General features: G+C 33.6%; 1 protein-coding gene across 15 annotated transcripts in view; it reads right to left on the reverse strand.

The window, feature by feature from the left end:
- The window catches only part of LCORL (ligand dependent nuclear receptor corepressor like), a 161,288-nt gene that overhangs the window by 107,623 nt on the left and 37,245 nt on the right, over window positions 1–16,420 (reverse strand). For all 15 annotated transcript variants that reach the window (XM_032333949.1, XM_032333950.1, XM_032333955.1 and 12 more), the window contains exons 2-4: window positions 12,615–12,680; window positions 1,269–1,348; window positions 268–397 (exon numbers count right to left, since the gene is read on the reverse strand). In XM_032333949.1, coding sequence (XP_032189840.1) covers window positions 268–397; window positions 1,269–1,348; window positions 12,615–12,680 — 276 coding nt within the window. The remainder of the gene's footprint in view (window positions 1–267; window positions 398–1,268; window positions 1,349–12,614; window positions 12,681–16,420) is intronic.

A 16,420-nucleotide genomic window follows, 5' to 3' on the forward strand; every position in this document is an offset into this window, starting at 1 on the left:
TCCTGTCTGCCTATAGTAGATGAGAAAAATGTCTGATAAAGTCAGGAAGAGATCTGAGAAAAGAGTGGTGAAAAGGAATGGCTAAGAGAAGATTAGCACTACAGTAACTGAGAATCCTAATGTCCCTAAAAATGTGAAGAAAAATTAAAGATAAAAAAATAATAAAAAATAGAATAAAGACTGGCATATAAAAAAGACTTGTGAGAAAAATACAAACAGTCTAGATCTTTACTGCTAATATTAAATGAAAAGGTATACCAATATTACCTTTCTTTCGAAAGAGTGCATTTAGGTAATTTTCTGCTTGGCATTCAATCTTTTCAGTGTTGGACTGGCCCTGAGATGATAGTTCCTCCGTTGGGGTTGACTGTGAAGAATCAAGAGATGGTATACAATCCTAAAATTATAAAAAAGCAACATAAAACAATCCATTTTAATTACACATGTGATTCCATTAAAAACAGCCAAAAAATATTATCTAAATGCTCATTTATTCTATTTAACAAATTAGAAAGACAGAACATAAAATTTGGGACAGGAGTCAGGAGAAAAGAAATTTAGCTGATATCAAATTAGCTTTATTTGTCAGCAAACTATAGCCCAAAAAAGGGGGGAGGAGTATAGATAAAATACATTGCTAAATAAATTCACTATACAGCATGCCAGTAATTAGAGTTTTAACAACGAAGTAGGTATGTTTACCCACTAATCTGACCAAATGGGTCCAGTTCTCATTTCTTCTCAGCCTTTCTCACAATAGTAAAGAATTAGGATTTCACGCCATACAAGAAGATGCTGCTTGTCTAGTTTATGCCCGTTTATAGTAGACACAATTCAAACATTTACACAAGAAATAATTCTGATATCCAGAAGACTTCAAGAAAGTAAAAGGCTAAAAAGTAGTACCACGTTATCCTCCCAACTATAGATTCCTAAGAAATCAGACTATAGAGTGGTCTCAAACCAAGCTAGGACTCTGAGCTCAACACTGCCTACCTAAATACAAAACAGATCTAAAATGAACTTCATGAGTCAGGGAGCTGTAAGGAAGAAATGTGAAATAAGCAAAAAGGATGAGTGTTTTGTGATTTCACCTGCAAGTTAAGCTAAATGTTAGCCTTCTAACATAAGACTTTAAAATATTCTTCTCATTACCAAAATCAAGTATTTAAATTTCCATTGTAAGTCACCAATTTTCAGAACAAATTAAAAAAACTGTTACAATTGTGCAATTAGTTCAGAAATAATTTCATAGCACTAAAACTTACACTGACTGCTTCTCTCTGTAGGTTACAAAATGAACATTTTTCATCCATAGACCAGTCAGTCAGCTCTTCTGGTTCACAGTCTTTAAAAGAGGGAAAAATACTCATTAAATACACTAACTTTATTAAAACAAATAAAATTACCACTCTCCACAGCAAAGACTCATAAAAAAAACTAACTACTAATAGTAAGGGGAGAAGGCCTAACTTTAAAATTAAAGTGATGACATCTAGAAAGAAATAAACAGAGAAGACTGTAAGGAGAGTAATTTTGCATTATTATGGGACAAAGAAGCAAGAACAATGAGCTGATTATAAATTTATTTTCTAACAATAGGGTTTTAAGTATCATCTAGTCTTCTAAAAGATTTAACTTATAATTACCTACTAATTTTTAATATACACTATGAAAGAAATCAAAATAGGGAAGCATGGGGAAAAATAAATTTTACACATCACGAAAGCAACATAAAACAGACAAATGGAGTACAACACCAGAAAACCCCACAGATTTGAGAAAATGAAATGCTCCTCAAAAAAAAGTAGAAATCCATAGCTAAGAAGTCAAATCAAACTTTTATTACATTGTTTAAAGATGGTGTCCCAAGAGTTCAAATAAAAGGGAGGTAAACAAGCTATATTATTCCACACAAAACCTGAATTTTTTTTCACAAGAATGTTTCATATAATCCAACTATTATATTAGAAAGTTTGTGTAAAACAAACATTTTATGATGAGGAAATTTTATGACAATATAACAACACTGTCAACCTAACTATACTTGGTACAATGATTTTTCAAACTTACTGCTTGCAGTAAAACTCCCCTCAAGTTCCTTTCCCAAATAAATCCTATATAGAACCTCCAATATATGAAACAATTATCATCTGAGGCAGTTACATGGGTACTAATGTGAAAAGCACTGGTATACCACAGTAATTTTCTCTCATACTTTCAAAATAAATAAGTTGAATACATGTTTCTGTTAAACTAAGCAGGAAATAAGCTTACCTTTTCTTGGAATGGTAATAAATAAATACCAGTTAGGATCAGCCCCCAAGAAATTCTTACATCAATTGAGATATATACAAGTCAAAATAGAAGATAATGTAATCTGCTGGAGTATAAAGAGTGTAGTAATAGCTCCCTTCGGTTTGGGCCCTGGTCTAGAAATATTCCCAATATTATCCAAACTTAGAAATGGTAGGAAATGGGACCAATGGGACCCAGCAAAGGGTAGTGGAAAGATAACTGGGTTTAAAGTCTCCAACTGGAATAGAACGTACTAGTTGTTACCCTGTCAAGTTATTAAGTTTTTGTTTTAATTTTCCTATCTGTAAAATAATGATCCCACCACCTTATTCGTGGATCAAATGAAAAAATGTGAAAATATTTTATAAACTATAAAACACCATCCAAAGGCTAGTTACTAACAAAGCAGGGTCATCAGTCATTATTTTTAAATCCTGCACAATCACAAATGTATTTAATATGGGTCATTTGCAGAAAACAGATAATTTTAATATACCAATTTAAGAAAGCTGACCACTATTTTGCAAATGATTTGATAAATCAGAAAGTTTAAGGAATCTATACAATTAAAAACCCAGAATTGTAGTTACCTAGGTTTATAATTTTCTTCAATCCTTTGACCTATCACTATAATAGAATAATACATTCACACTCTTAAACATGGAATTTTGCAATGTCTCTTACTAGGAAGGCAGAACTTTCTCATCAGTAGAATGAATGTGGGAAAAGTGACAATATATATTCCAAGCTGAGGCTTTAAAAGGTATGGCAAGTTGCCCCAGTTATCTTGAGTTTCAACCACCCAACATGGAAAAGAACTTGCCCCACGTAGCCATTACTCTTTCAGACTTGGACCGGCAGTCATCAGAAGTGATCCCTGAAGCCCAGTGAATCAGACTGCCATAAGGATGCAATAGATTTTAGAGCTATTTGTTAGGCAGTATTATTGTGCAAAAACTTGACTCATATGCTAAGCATAACAATTTTGATAGATCAAGGAAATCTTACTCCTTTTTTATTATGGCTTCATGAATAAAAGATATGAAGGGAATCCAGCATTAGAATTTTTTAAAAATAGCTGGTAGTCCTGGAGAAGAGGTATTTTTGAAAAATCACTGTAGGGTTTCATGAAGCTTTAGTGATAAATATGCTGAATCGAAGAACAACAAGTTTGGAATAATTAAAACAATTACCAGTTGTAAGATAAAACGGGGTATGCTGAGATTATCTCATTTATTTTAGTTATTTAGAAGTTCTTCAAAGAAACATTAATTAAAATAAATGCCTGTGTGATTAAATAAATGGCCCTGAATAATCAACAATTATATAAATGCTCTTAAATTTTGTGGGTAAAAAATCTACAACTTTACTTACCAATATTTAATAATACTTCTATGGAACTTTTGATTTTGAGTCCAAATAAATGATGGTGAGATATATTATTTTTTTATTGGAAAATAAATTTTAAAAAATCAACTCAAGGCCAGATTTCTCTGTCCAGGTTATCTTTTCATGCCGTAAAAGTTAAGTAAATGCTATAATAAAACAGATTATTTCTCAAGCAAAATACGACAATAAATCAGATATCCATAAAATAAATTGTCTCTCATTTTGCAATTTTAATACATGAAGTTGTATGAGCTCAAAAGGGTCAAATTATGTACCTTCCAGAATAGTCTTATTAATAAAAGGTAATGTCATAATGAAAACTAATAGTAGGGTGCCTCGGTGGCTCAGTCAATTAACCATCTGCCTTCAGCTCAGGTCACAATCTCAGGGTCCTGAGATGGAGCCCTGCATTACATGTTCCCTGGTCAGTGGGAGCCTGCTTCTCCCTCTCCCTCTGCCTGTCACTCCTGTTGCTTATGCTCTCTGTCAAATGAATAAATAAAATCTTAAAAAAAAAAAAGAGAAAACTAATAGTAAATGACTAACAAAAGATCAACCTTTTCACCATGGATATATATTCGTGGGCAAAGTCTGGTTCCAATCTTTTTACCTAATCTGTCCTGGAAAGATAACAGACTTTGAAATTAGAGAGCCTTGGTACTGAGATATCTTCCAAATACTAGATGTGGCCTTTGCAAGTTACTTTCTCTGGGCTTCATTTCCTCATCTTTTAAAATGAGGATAATGACTGCATCTTAAGAGTATAGTCAAAATTAAGTAAGAACATACACAGAACACCTAACAAGTTCAATAGGCATTACTTTCATTTTCTTTCAGATAATTGTACTTCCTTTGAACATTTTTTATTCTCTTTTGTACCCTTTCACCATAAGAAATAAATTTAAAGTTCCTAAAGACAAAGCCCAATGAAAAGTGAAAAAAGAGAATACTGAACTAGATTTCTCATGAAGGTCATGAAAAAGTGGTTGTAACTATGTTGATTTTGAGGAAAGATACTGAACAGTGGGCAATGTTACTAAAAAATAATTTTTCATTATAAAACTACCTCTTAACTGCACTGAAAACTACAAAAGAGAAAAGAAAAAGCTATTTGTAATCCCGTTATCCAGACATAATGATTAACATTTTGCAATATATCCTTCTAGTTTATATTCTATGCCTTTTTAAAAATCAGCATTAGCGGATTCTTTGAAAATATCAATAAAATTGATAAACCTTATGCAGACTAACCAAGTAAAAAAAGCGAAAATATCAGAAATTAAAGATGGGGTCATCACTGTTGATTTTATGAATAATAAAAAGATAATAAAATATTATGCATATGAGTTGCCCACAAATTTGGTAACACCAGATGAAATGGACAAATTCCTTGAAAGACATTCTCTACCAAATCTCAAATAAGAAATAATAGATCATCTCAATAGGACTATATCTACAAGAAATTAAATCAGGGACTCCTGGGTGGCTCAGCTGGTTAAGCATCTGCCTTCAGCTAAGGTCTTGTTCCCAGGGTCCTGGGATTGAGTCCTGAATTGGGCTCCTTGCTCAGTGGTGAGCCTGCTTCTTCCTCTGCCTTTACCTCCCCTACTTGTGTGCTCTCTCTCTCTCCCTCTATCTGACACGAGTAAAATCTTAAAAAAATTTAAATAAAAAATTAACAACTTTCCAAAACAGAAAGCACCAACCCAGATGATTTCTCTACAATCTGTTTCAGAAAATAAAAGCAGAAGTATTTCCTCATTCTATCATTTTTATTATCTGTCATCATTACCAAGTACCAAAAATGGTCTGAACGCCTCACCCAAGAAGATATGTAGATAGCAAATAAGGTTATGACAAGATGCTCAATACTATATTCCATTAGAGAACTGAAAATTAAGATGAGCTACCACTACACACCTACTAGAACAGTTTAAGTCTGAAACATGGACAACATCATATGCTGGTGTAAATGCAGAGCAAAAGGAACTTCGTTTCATTGCTGGTGAGAACACAAAATGGTACGGCCACTGAAGATAGTCTTACAGTTTCTTCAAAGCTTAACATAATCTTTCTACACTGTCTAGTAAGGGTGCTCCTAGGTATTTAGGCAAATGAGTTGAAAAGTTATGTCTATACAAAACCTTGCACACAAATGTTTATAGCAGCTTTATTAGTAGTTACCAAAACTTGGAAGCAACCCAGATGTCTTCCAAGTACATCAATGGATAAGCAATCTATGCTACATGCACCCAATGTAGTATTACTCAGTTAATAAAAAGAAATTACCTAAGATGCCATGAAAAGACACAGAAGCACCTTACATGGATATTATTCAGGGAAATGATGAGTCTGAAAAAACGAAATACTGGGGGTGCCTGGGTGGCTCACTGGGTTAAAGCCTCTGCCTTCGGCTCGGGTCATGATCCCAGAGTCCTGGGATCAAGCCCCACATCACGCTCTCTGCTCAAGAGCCTGCTTCCTCCTCTCTCTCGCTGCCTACTTGTGATCTCTGTCAAATAAATAAAAAAAATCTTAAAAAAACAAAAAACGAATTACTGTATGATTTCAACTATATGACATGAAGAAGAAAAAAGGAGAGACAGTAAAAAGAGCAGTGTTTGACATAGGTTGGGGACAGGGGAAATAACTTAAAAGGTGGACTACAGGTGATTTTTAGGGCAATGAAACTATTGTGTAGGATACTGTAATGTAAATACGTGACTATGAATTTGCCAAAATACACATTACAACACACACAGACTTGGCTAATGTAAACTATGGAGTATTTAAGTAATACAAGATATCAATATTGGGTCAATAATTCTAACAAATGTACAACACTAATGAAAGATATTAATACAGAGAAACCTTGGAGGGGGTAGGGTATATCGGAAATCTTTGTACTTTCGACTTGGTTTTTCCTGTAAACTTAAACTGCTTTAAAGAATGATATTTCCTTTAAAAATTAGGATATTATACACATACTTGTCACAAATATTTCCTATGCTCAAATATACTTCTAAATCATTTTTAATAAATAAGTATGGACCATCAAACAGATATATCATAACTTATTTAATCAATATCCTATTTTTGGATATTTAGTCTATTTCTCTAAGCTTGGTATTATAAATACATGATGAATACACTCAGATAAGTTTTTGTGTGCATAATGATAAGAGCTAATATAATTTATGTAACTATAAAATAGAGCAGTATTAGATTCTCTGGTTTTAAAATAAATAATCCATATTGGAAAACTACTGACTTAATACTAGGCAATGAATTCCTAGAAGAGATCCCACTTACTCATTTTTTTCCCCACTGCTCATTACAGTTCCTGACACAAAATAAGCATTCAAAATATTTCATCTAACAAAAGAGGCAAGAAAACACAATAGGGAAACATAGTCTTTTCTATAAATGCTGGGAAAACTAGACAGCTACACGTAAAAGATGAAACTGGACCACTTTCTCAGATTATACACACAAAAAACCCAAAATGGCTTAAAGACCTAAATGTGAGATCTGAAACCATAAAAATCCTAAAAGAGAACAGAGACAGCAATTACTCTGACATTAGTGGTAGCAATATTTTTCTAGATATATTTCCTAGGACAAAGAAACAAAAGCAAAAATAAACTATTGGGACTACATCAAAATAAAAAGCTTCTGGAGAGCAAAGGAAACCACTAACAAAGCAGAAAGGCAACCTACTGAATGGGAAAAGATATTTGCAAATAATATGTCCAATAAAAGGTTAAGAGGTTAACATCCAAAATATATAAAGAACTTACTCAACTCAATATCAAAAAAAACAAAAACACAAAAAACAAAACAAAACAAAAAACTAAAAAATGAGCAGAGGACTGAAAGAGACATTTTTCCAAAGAAGATATACAGATGGCCAACAGGCACATGAAAAGATTTGCAACATTACTCATCATCAGGGAAATGTAAATCAAAACCACAATCAGATATCACCTTATATCTGTCAGAATGGCTAAAATCTAAAGGGCAAATAAGAGATGGGTATTAAGGAGGGCACTCATGATGAGCACTGGTTGCTGTATGCAAGTGGTAAGTCACAAAATTCTATACCTGAAACTAATATTACACTGTAAGTTAAATAACAAGCATTTAAATAAAAATTTGAAAAAAAAAGGGGGGGGCAAGAAATAACAAGAGTTGGAGAGGATGTGGAGAAAAAGAAACCCTTGTATGACGTTAGTGAGAAAACAAATTGGTAGAGTGTGGAAAACAGTATGGCAGTTCCTCAAAAAATTAAATTTGAAATACCATATGATCCAATAATTGCACCACTGGGTATTTACCCAAAGAAAACAAAAACACTAATTCCAAAAGACATATGCACCCCTATGTTTGCTGCATTATTTACAATAACCAAGATATAGGAAGCAATCCAGTGTCCATCAACAGATGAATACAGAAGGAAGATGCAAGACTCCCCCTCCACAGGAATATTACATAGCCTTAAAAAAGGATGAGACTGTGACATTTGCAAGAGCATGGATGGATCCAGAGAATATTATATAACTGAAATAAGTGAGAATGAGGAAGACAAATACCACATGATTTCACTCATGTTGAATCTAATTCAAATGAGTAAACTGAAAACTGAACTGGACCTATAAAAACACAGAATAAACTGATGGTTGCCAGAGGGAATAGAGGGTGGGTGGGAGGATGGGCAATACTGTCTAAGGGGAGGGCTTCCAGTTATGGAATGAATAAGTCACAGGAATAAAGGCACAGCATAGGGATATAGTTAATGACGCTGTAATAGCCTTGAAGGTGACAGATGACAGCTCTATTTTTGGTGAGGACAGCATAGCATGTAGAGAAGCTGAATTGCTATGCTGCAAAACCTGAAACCAATGAAAACAACTATACTCATATAAAATTTTTTTAATTTTTTAAAAAATATTTTTATTTACTCATTTGACAGACAGAGATCACAAGCAGGCAGAGAGGCAGGCAAAGAGAGAGAGAGAGAGAGAGAGAGAGAGAGGAGGAAACAGGCTCCCCGCTGAGCAGAGAACCCGATGCGGGGCTCGATCCCAGGACCCTGAGATCATGACCAGAGCCGAAGGCAGAGACTTTAACCCACTGAACCACCCAGGTGCCCCTCATATAAAATTTTTTAATGTTTTACCTAATAAATCTCATTAAAAGTTAGTTTTGTTGTCTCTATCCTTACAGTGTTTACAGTTGAAAAATATATTAAGTGAAATATATTAAATTTCAGTCAGTGGTACACTCAAGGGTTAGCAAACCTTTTCTATTAACAGCCAAATAGTAAGTATTTCAGATTTCGTAGGCCAGACCACCTGCCACACCATTCAACATTACTTTTGTAGTACAAAAGCAGTCACTGACATTTCGACAAATGAGACGTGTTCTCAATATAAACTTATTAACTGAACAATTACGTTTGAACGTCACATAATTCTCGTATGTCATGAAATATTAATCTTTTGATTTTTTTCAACTATTTAAAAATGTAAAAATTATTCTTAGCCCATAGGCCATTCAAAAATAATTAATAAGCTGGATTTGGCCAATATGCTATAGTTTGTAGACCTCTGACATAATCTCCCTTTGGCTCCATCAGTTTACACAGGTCAACCACACTCTACAAATTTTTGTAAATATCCATAATCACGGCATGTAAATTAGATGTTCCCACAGGTGAAAGAAACCAGTTCACAAATAAGACATGAGTAAGGACTGACTAAAGCAGAAAAAAAGAGGGAATTTTTGCTTAAAAGTTCTGTGGCACAGGAAAAACAAGTTTTGGAGAGATGGAGAAGGAAGAGAAGCACAGAATATAAGGAACTTTTCTGGGCATACATAAAGCTGAAGTTTATGACATTCAAACCTTCTTTGTAGAGTCCCCCTTGTCTTTGCCAAAATATTTTCCCCAGAAGGAGAAAAAGTCACAAAACATACCAAAGAAGATAGAAAACTAAGGCTTATGTTTCGTTTCCAACAAAATAAAAATTAGCACCACTTAAAAGTTTCCTCCAAACCATTTAATCTGGTGGTGGTTCCGAATAAAATTCAAGAATTAAAATACAGGGGCGCCTGGGTGGCTCAGTGGGTTAAAGCCTCTGCGTTCGGCTCAGATCATGATCCCAGAGTCCTGGTATCGAGCCCCACATTGGGCTCTCTGCTCAGCAGGGAGCCTGCTTCCTCCTCTCTCTCTCCGCCTGCCTCTCTGCCTACTTGTGATCTCTCTCTCTCGCTCTGTCAAATAAATAAATAAATAAATATCTTTAAAAAAAAAAAGAATTAAAATACAAACCTCTTAAAACCATCATATATACAATACAAAAGTCTTAAACTTAAAAATATGCTCTGTGCCACAGTTGATTTAAGGTAGTAGTATGAAATTCAGAGTAGATTTTCCACAGAAACAGCAGCAGATATGCAATTCTATCTAAATCAATATATTATAAAGTTAAAATACTATGCATTTAATTGTATAACAAAAATAATTTAAAGTAATATATAATATATAAGAATCCTTTGCTAGCCAATATATTTGGTTTCTCAGTTTTGGAAAGTGAGTTAACAAAGGTTTGGATTTCCAACGATTTAACTAAAAACATACACTAATCTATTTGATTCCTATATACAGATTTGCAAGGTGAGAAATACCTATACCTGTAGTCCCCGCATCTAAATATTAAACCATTTTAAACAATGACAACAAAGAAACCACACTTATTTATCACTTATTTATAAGAGGATAAGAAAGAAGCTGGAGATATCTATAATGTATAGTTTCTACATGCCTTTTCAAGAGGCTCTACATTTTTGATAGTACTAATTGAATTTCCCTCAAAATATATGGCTGTCTTCATTCTTGAACAGAAACAGATGTATTGCAATAATTAATATCATCATTCTCAAGGCTACAATTTAATTAGATTTTTTTTAATTCAAAAAAGGGAAAGAAAAGTAGAAGAATTTACCTAAGAAACCTGGAGGAAGAAAAAAAGCAACAAATATGTGTCTATATGTAAGTTCCAAAGCTTAGCTAATTTTGTTAAATACGCCCACCAAGAAAAGCACTAAAATGAACATAAAGTACAAGATCTATCTGAATTTAAATAAACTGAGATAACAGCAATGGGTATTAAACAAGTAAATTAATTATAAATCTACAATGAAATACTGTGCAGCCATTACAAAAGATGGTCTAGACGTTATACACCCAGTGAGCACAATAGGCACAAAAATTATACATAATTATTATCTGAATAATTATCACAGAAATTATACATACTGTGCATATAGTAAATAGTGCTATAATTAAAGAATAAACACATAAAAACATATTTTACATTCATATAAAAATGTTTAAAAGTTATCTATAGATCATGGAGGTAGGGGTAATTTTTTCTTTCTGTCTTATCTGTTTTTTTTAATTTCCTAAAATAAACACGTCCAACTTGTATACTAAAGAAATACTAGTCTAAAATCAAAATACAAAGCATTTATTTCCTTTAGAACATTCTGCCCTTTGTATAATAAACAATTTCTGAAGGATCATAAATATATACGTATACATACAACTATATAGATAAACAAGTGAAAGTGGGGGAAGCAACAGACTGAATCACAAGATGTAATTTGGGTTGTCAGAAGGCAATTAAGTATAATGCTGACTTCTGATATGAATGAGGACAACAGGTTAAGAAAGGAAGGCTGAGGAAATGTCAGGCTTTGGTTAAATTCTTGGTTTTTTAGATTTTTCCTTCGTTCATTTGTAAGCTCAGAAAAATAGGTGAAACTAGTATTAGCATTGCTAAACAAATCAGGTAAAATACTTAATTCAGTGTTGAATTATGATTAAGATGAGAAATGACTGAAGTTAAGAGAAATAAAAAATGATTTTAGCTGGAAGAATAATAGAACATTAGTACAAGCACATTTCGGAGTCTCTACTCTTAAAGTCATGTTTTAAATGGATATGAATTCATCTCGGAGAAGACAGGTGGTTGAGACGAAAGATCTTTCATAGATACCTTCAGATCTATGATTCCTAATTTAATTACCCAGCTCAACACTAATAAAGAATGGGCAGAAAAGTTTTGACTACTCCACCATCATTCCCTCACCACAACAGGCTTAAACAGCAGAGAGAGAAGGACCTTTAAAGATGTCTGGAGTCTCAGTAGAATGAGAGATACCATAGTAGACGGCAAAAGAGTTAGGACATAAAACAGATCAGATACAAGATGCAGAAATAATTCAATCAAAATCGAAGCAGAAAATCTACACTAGTGTTACTCATTTTATGAATAAACTGTATTATAAAATCTCAAAGGTCTACAAAAGCGTTCTCCTACTGCTCTACTTTCCAAGCAAGCAATAAAACAACTATAAACTATGGTATCGCAGCAATTATATCACAAATCAAAATCTTCCACTAGGCTTTATGCTACAGCATTTGAAAGAAGTGGCTAATAACAAACAGTATTATACGTAAATATAAAACTCTGAACATACACAGTGGGATTTCTCAGAGGAGCAATCTGATTTCCAGGCTGCCTGTCTCATGAGCAAGAGAAAATATTTACTTAATTGAACGCTTTTAAATCCTCTTTAAGAATAAGCAAGGGTACGTTATAATAAAAATTAAATTTCATCACTAAGCCAAAACCAAGCTTCACTTTCCATTCTGATCAGTATAATGAATTTTTCAAAAGATTATGATAATGTTATATAATAACAAAAACAATATTTGGATCACTTATTTATTTATTTAAAAATACTAATTAAACAAGACCACAAATTTATGTTTAATGTAAAGTTAGCACAGAACAACTACTTTTCATTTGTTAAATGGGACAAAAAGTCACAATTTTAAAATAAAACTTAAAAAGCATTACCTTCAAATAAACTGAGGTCTCTTCGTAGCCGTGGTCCATAAAGCCCTTCTAAAATACTCTCAAAACCTGTGTTATAAAAGAGAGAAAAGTATATAACCTACTGGAAAAGTTAAATTTTACAATAATCAAAAACCATAAACCCAAATGAATTAGAAAATTACAAATTTAACTATGAGGTGTCATTTTTCCTTTAGGTGAATTAAGCTGAACTAGGCAACACACAAAACAATAAACAATCACACAATGACTATCAGAAACTACATGATTGTGAAGAATTTAAAATATTCAAACGTAAACATTCTCTACTAAAACAAATAAAAATCTTTGTTATTTAGAAGTATTCCAAGTTGAAATACTACAGGCAGATTTTTTTTAATAATAGTTTTGTAGAGGAGAATGAAAAAAGACATCTATTACATTCCAGTTTATACCTGTAACAAAAAACATTAACATGAAAGAAAGTAGCATCTTTTTAAAAATTTTTATTTTTTATTTATAGATTTATTTATTTGACAGAGAGAGAGGGAACACAAGCAGGGAGAGTGGGAGAGGGAGAAGCAGAAGCAGGCTTCCGGCTGAGCAGGGAGCCCCGATGCGGGGCTTCATTACAGGGCTTGATACCAAGACCCTGGGATCATGACCTGAGCCAAAGGCAGATGCTTAAGGACTGAGCCACCCAGGCACCCCAGAAAGCAGCATCTTTAACCTCAGTTACAAGAATGAGTAAATGATTATCAATGGGGAGAAAATCCTGGCTGTGCAAAGTATGATATAAAAAATTTAAACCTACATACTTATAAAAATTAAAACACAACAATTTGTTCGTGGCTATAGACTACCTTGGAAAGGTAATACCTTTCTAAGGTATTACCTTGGAAATATCAAATATTTGGGAAAAAATACCAACAATCTTGTCAAGTTAACAAGTATCATGAATTTGCAAGAGTATTCTACCTTCTGGATATACTGACTTCAGTATTTTATAATTTTCTGTGAAGGCTGTATCTTATTCAATTTTAAGCAGCTTACTGAGAAAGTAAAAGGCATTTCAAGAAAAATGACCAGCATGGCAAAAAAGGAAACCAAAAAACTAATGCATTTAAGAGTGCTTAAATTAGGGAAGAAAAACAAAAGGTAGAATGATAGGTATGAAAAATGAAAGGTAAAGCAGATTTTTTTCAGTGGTGTTTCTAAATCATAGAAAAATGGAAATACTTCTATAGGAAATGTTTCATAAATACAAAAATGCTTTAAAAAAACATTTTAACATCTTGAAAGCAAGATGCATTTAAAAATCAATGGTGTGCTATAATTAAAGAGTAGGCAAACACTTTTTCATTTAGAATGTGGAAGAAATGATGCAACTTAAAATTAATGATGTCTTAGATTTAATAAAATAATGTAGTTATCATGGTACTTAATAAATATGTAGTTAATAAAAGCTTTGTGAAATGATTCAGTACTAGTTCCTATGAATGGAAATTTCAGGCAGAAAAGTGAATAAATCATCATCAGACAGAGCTTTCAAGAAGGCTATATAAGACTTTCATATTAGGTAACGATTCAGACTCAAAGAGCCCCAAATCTCTATTACTAAGATATTCTATTTATCAATGTGCTCCAAAAATATTGTAAACAACTATTTTAAGATGTTATTCTGTGTTATACTGGACAAAATATCACGTCCTTCCCCCTCCGCCCCCCCCCCCCCGCATATAAGCCTACTGAAGTTAAAGGCTGCACATTTCCTACATTTAAGTATGAAAAGATGATAAACAAGGACTTACTTTGTTCTACTGGGCTTCTCAGCTCTTCCCTACATAAGACCAAGGTCTTACACATATCGTGTTAAGATTTATTCACAGTATATAGTATTGGTGCTACTGATCTATGGCCACCAAAGAAACTGGTCTGTAAATTTCTTTTGTACTTATCAAGTTCTGATGTTAATATTATGCTACCCTCATAAAATGAATGGTAAAGTTCTTTTCTTTTGCCACCTGGGAAAAATGAAAAAATGTAGGATGTCTTGCTTGACTATCTGGTAGAATATGCCAGGGATGCCACCTGGAAATAAACTCTTTCTGAACAGGCTTATTACCAATCAAATTTATTTAACTGTCATAGGTCTACTCAGATATTCTATTTCTCATGTTAGCCATCCATTTCAACTGCATTTCCCAATTTATTTGCATAAAATGTTTCACCGTATGCTTTTATTTATCTAATATCAACAACATCAGCAGTCATGTCCCTTTTGCTTTTCATTCCTTACTTTGGTTATTTATGCTTTCTCTTTTTTCTCAGTAAAGTTCATTCAAAGTTCCTCATTTTTTTTTAATTTAAAAAGAAGGCTTCTGGGGCGCCTGAGTGGCTCAGTGGGTTATTTTGCCTTCGGCTTGGGTCATGAACCCAGGGTCCTGGGATCGAGTCCCGCATTGGACTTTCTGCTCAGCAGGGAGCCTGCTTCCTCCTCTCTCTCTGTCTCTGCCTGCCTCTCTGCCTACTTGTGATCTCTGTCAAATAAATAAATAAAATCTTTTAAAAAATGCTTCTTTTGATTCCTTAATCTTCTGTTTCATATTTATGTTTTCTTATCCATTAATTTCTCCTGATGTTGAGATACATTTCCTGTTTTTGCATCTTTGGTAATTTTATGTGGATGCCAGACATTATGAATTTTACATTGTGAGCGCTGGATTTTTTTTTCTCTTAACAAGTATCATACTTTGTTTATTCAAAACATTAAAATACTTGAAGATCATTTGGGGGCTTTTTAAAAAAGGTTTCTAGAATAAAAGCACAAAAGTCTTCCCACTACTATGTTTAGCTTTTGTGGATCTCCACTGAGTCACTCTTATATTCCATTATTGTTCTTACTCTGGTTGGTGGGAACCTGAATGACTCCCCAGCCCTACGTCAGGTTCTAGCAATTGTTCAGATCACGGTTCACTGGTAATCATTCTTTCCTTAAAGTGTTATTTATCAGCTCTGTGGATGTCCGTCCTACATATGCATTAACTGGTTTCCAAAGATTCAAGGGTAACATGTGCTGGTTTCTTGAGCTCTTTTTCTACATAGCTCCCGCTTTTCTGGTACTATGCCCCCACAAATTCTAGCCACTTAAATACTCTGAATGCTGATCTTTGTCTTCTCAAAGTCTGTAGACCACTGGGCTCTTTTTGGAATCATCTTGCCTGTGCTACAGTCTGGAAATGACCTCCAAGCAAAAATGGTGGGAGTGATCATAGAGCCTCCATCATTGATTTAATTTTTCTCTGGGACCACAGTCTTATGCTACCCTGTTTCCATGCTGAAACAAATTTCTTTTAAATATATACTCCGGTTTCTGAGCTGTCTTCACCAGAGGATAAATCCAAACCCTCTTATTTCAGGAAGCTTATCTGCTGACTTGTTAGTTTAATAATTTTATTTATATAAGCTCAATTATGTTCTTTTTCAAATATTTAACATCTTTTTTTACAGCTCCCCATTCCTTACAAATATTTAGGTCTGTTTTAAATATGGGAAGCATGACAATTTTAAAAATCAGCATCTGATCATCCCAATAACTTATTGTGCATGAGTGTGTTCTGCTGTCTCATCGTTTCTTGCTCCTCTTACCTGTTTCTTTGTGCACTTATTAATTCAGCACTTACTGGCTTCTGCTTTCAAAAGATTAAAAATTCCAAGGCCTAAGACAGATGTACCCTCCTCCAAAGATGCTTACTGTTTGCTTCCAGAAGGCAGCTAAAGGCACCATCAGTTAGAAACCATCTTGTGGTAGTCAGAATGAATGGCCTCCC

This window comes from Mustela erminea, chromosome 2 (genome assembly GCF_009829155.1).
Source record: "Mustela erminea isolate mMusErm1 chromosome 2, mMusErm1.Pri, whole genome shotgun sequence".
Classification (NCBI taxonomy): domain Eukaryota; kingdom Metazoa; phylum Chordata; class Mammalia; order Carnivora; family Mustelidae; genus Mustela; species Mustela erminea.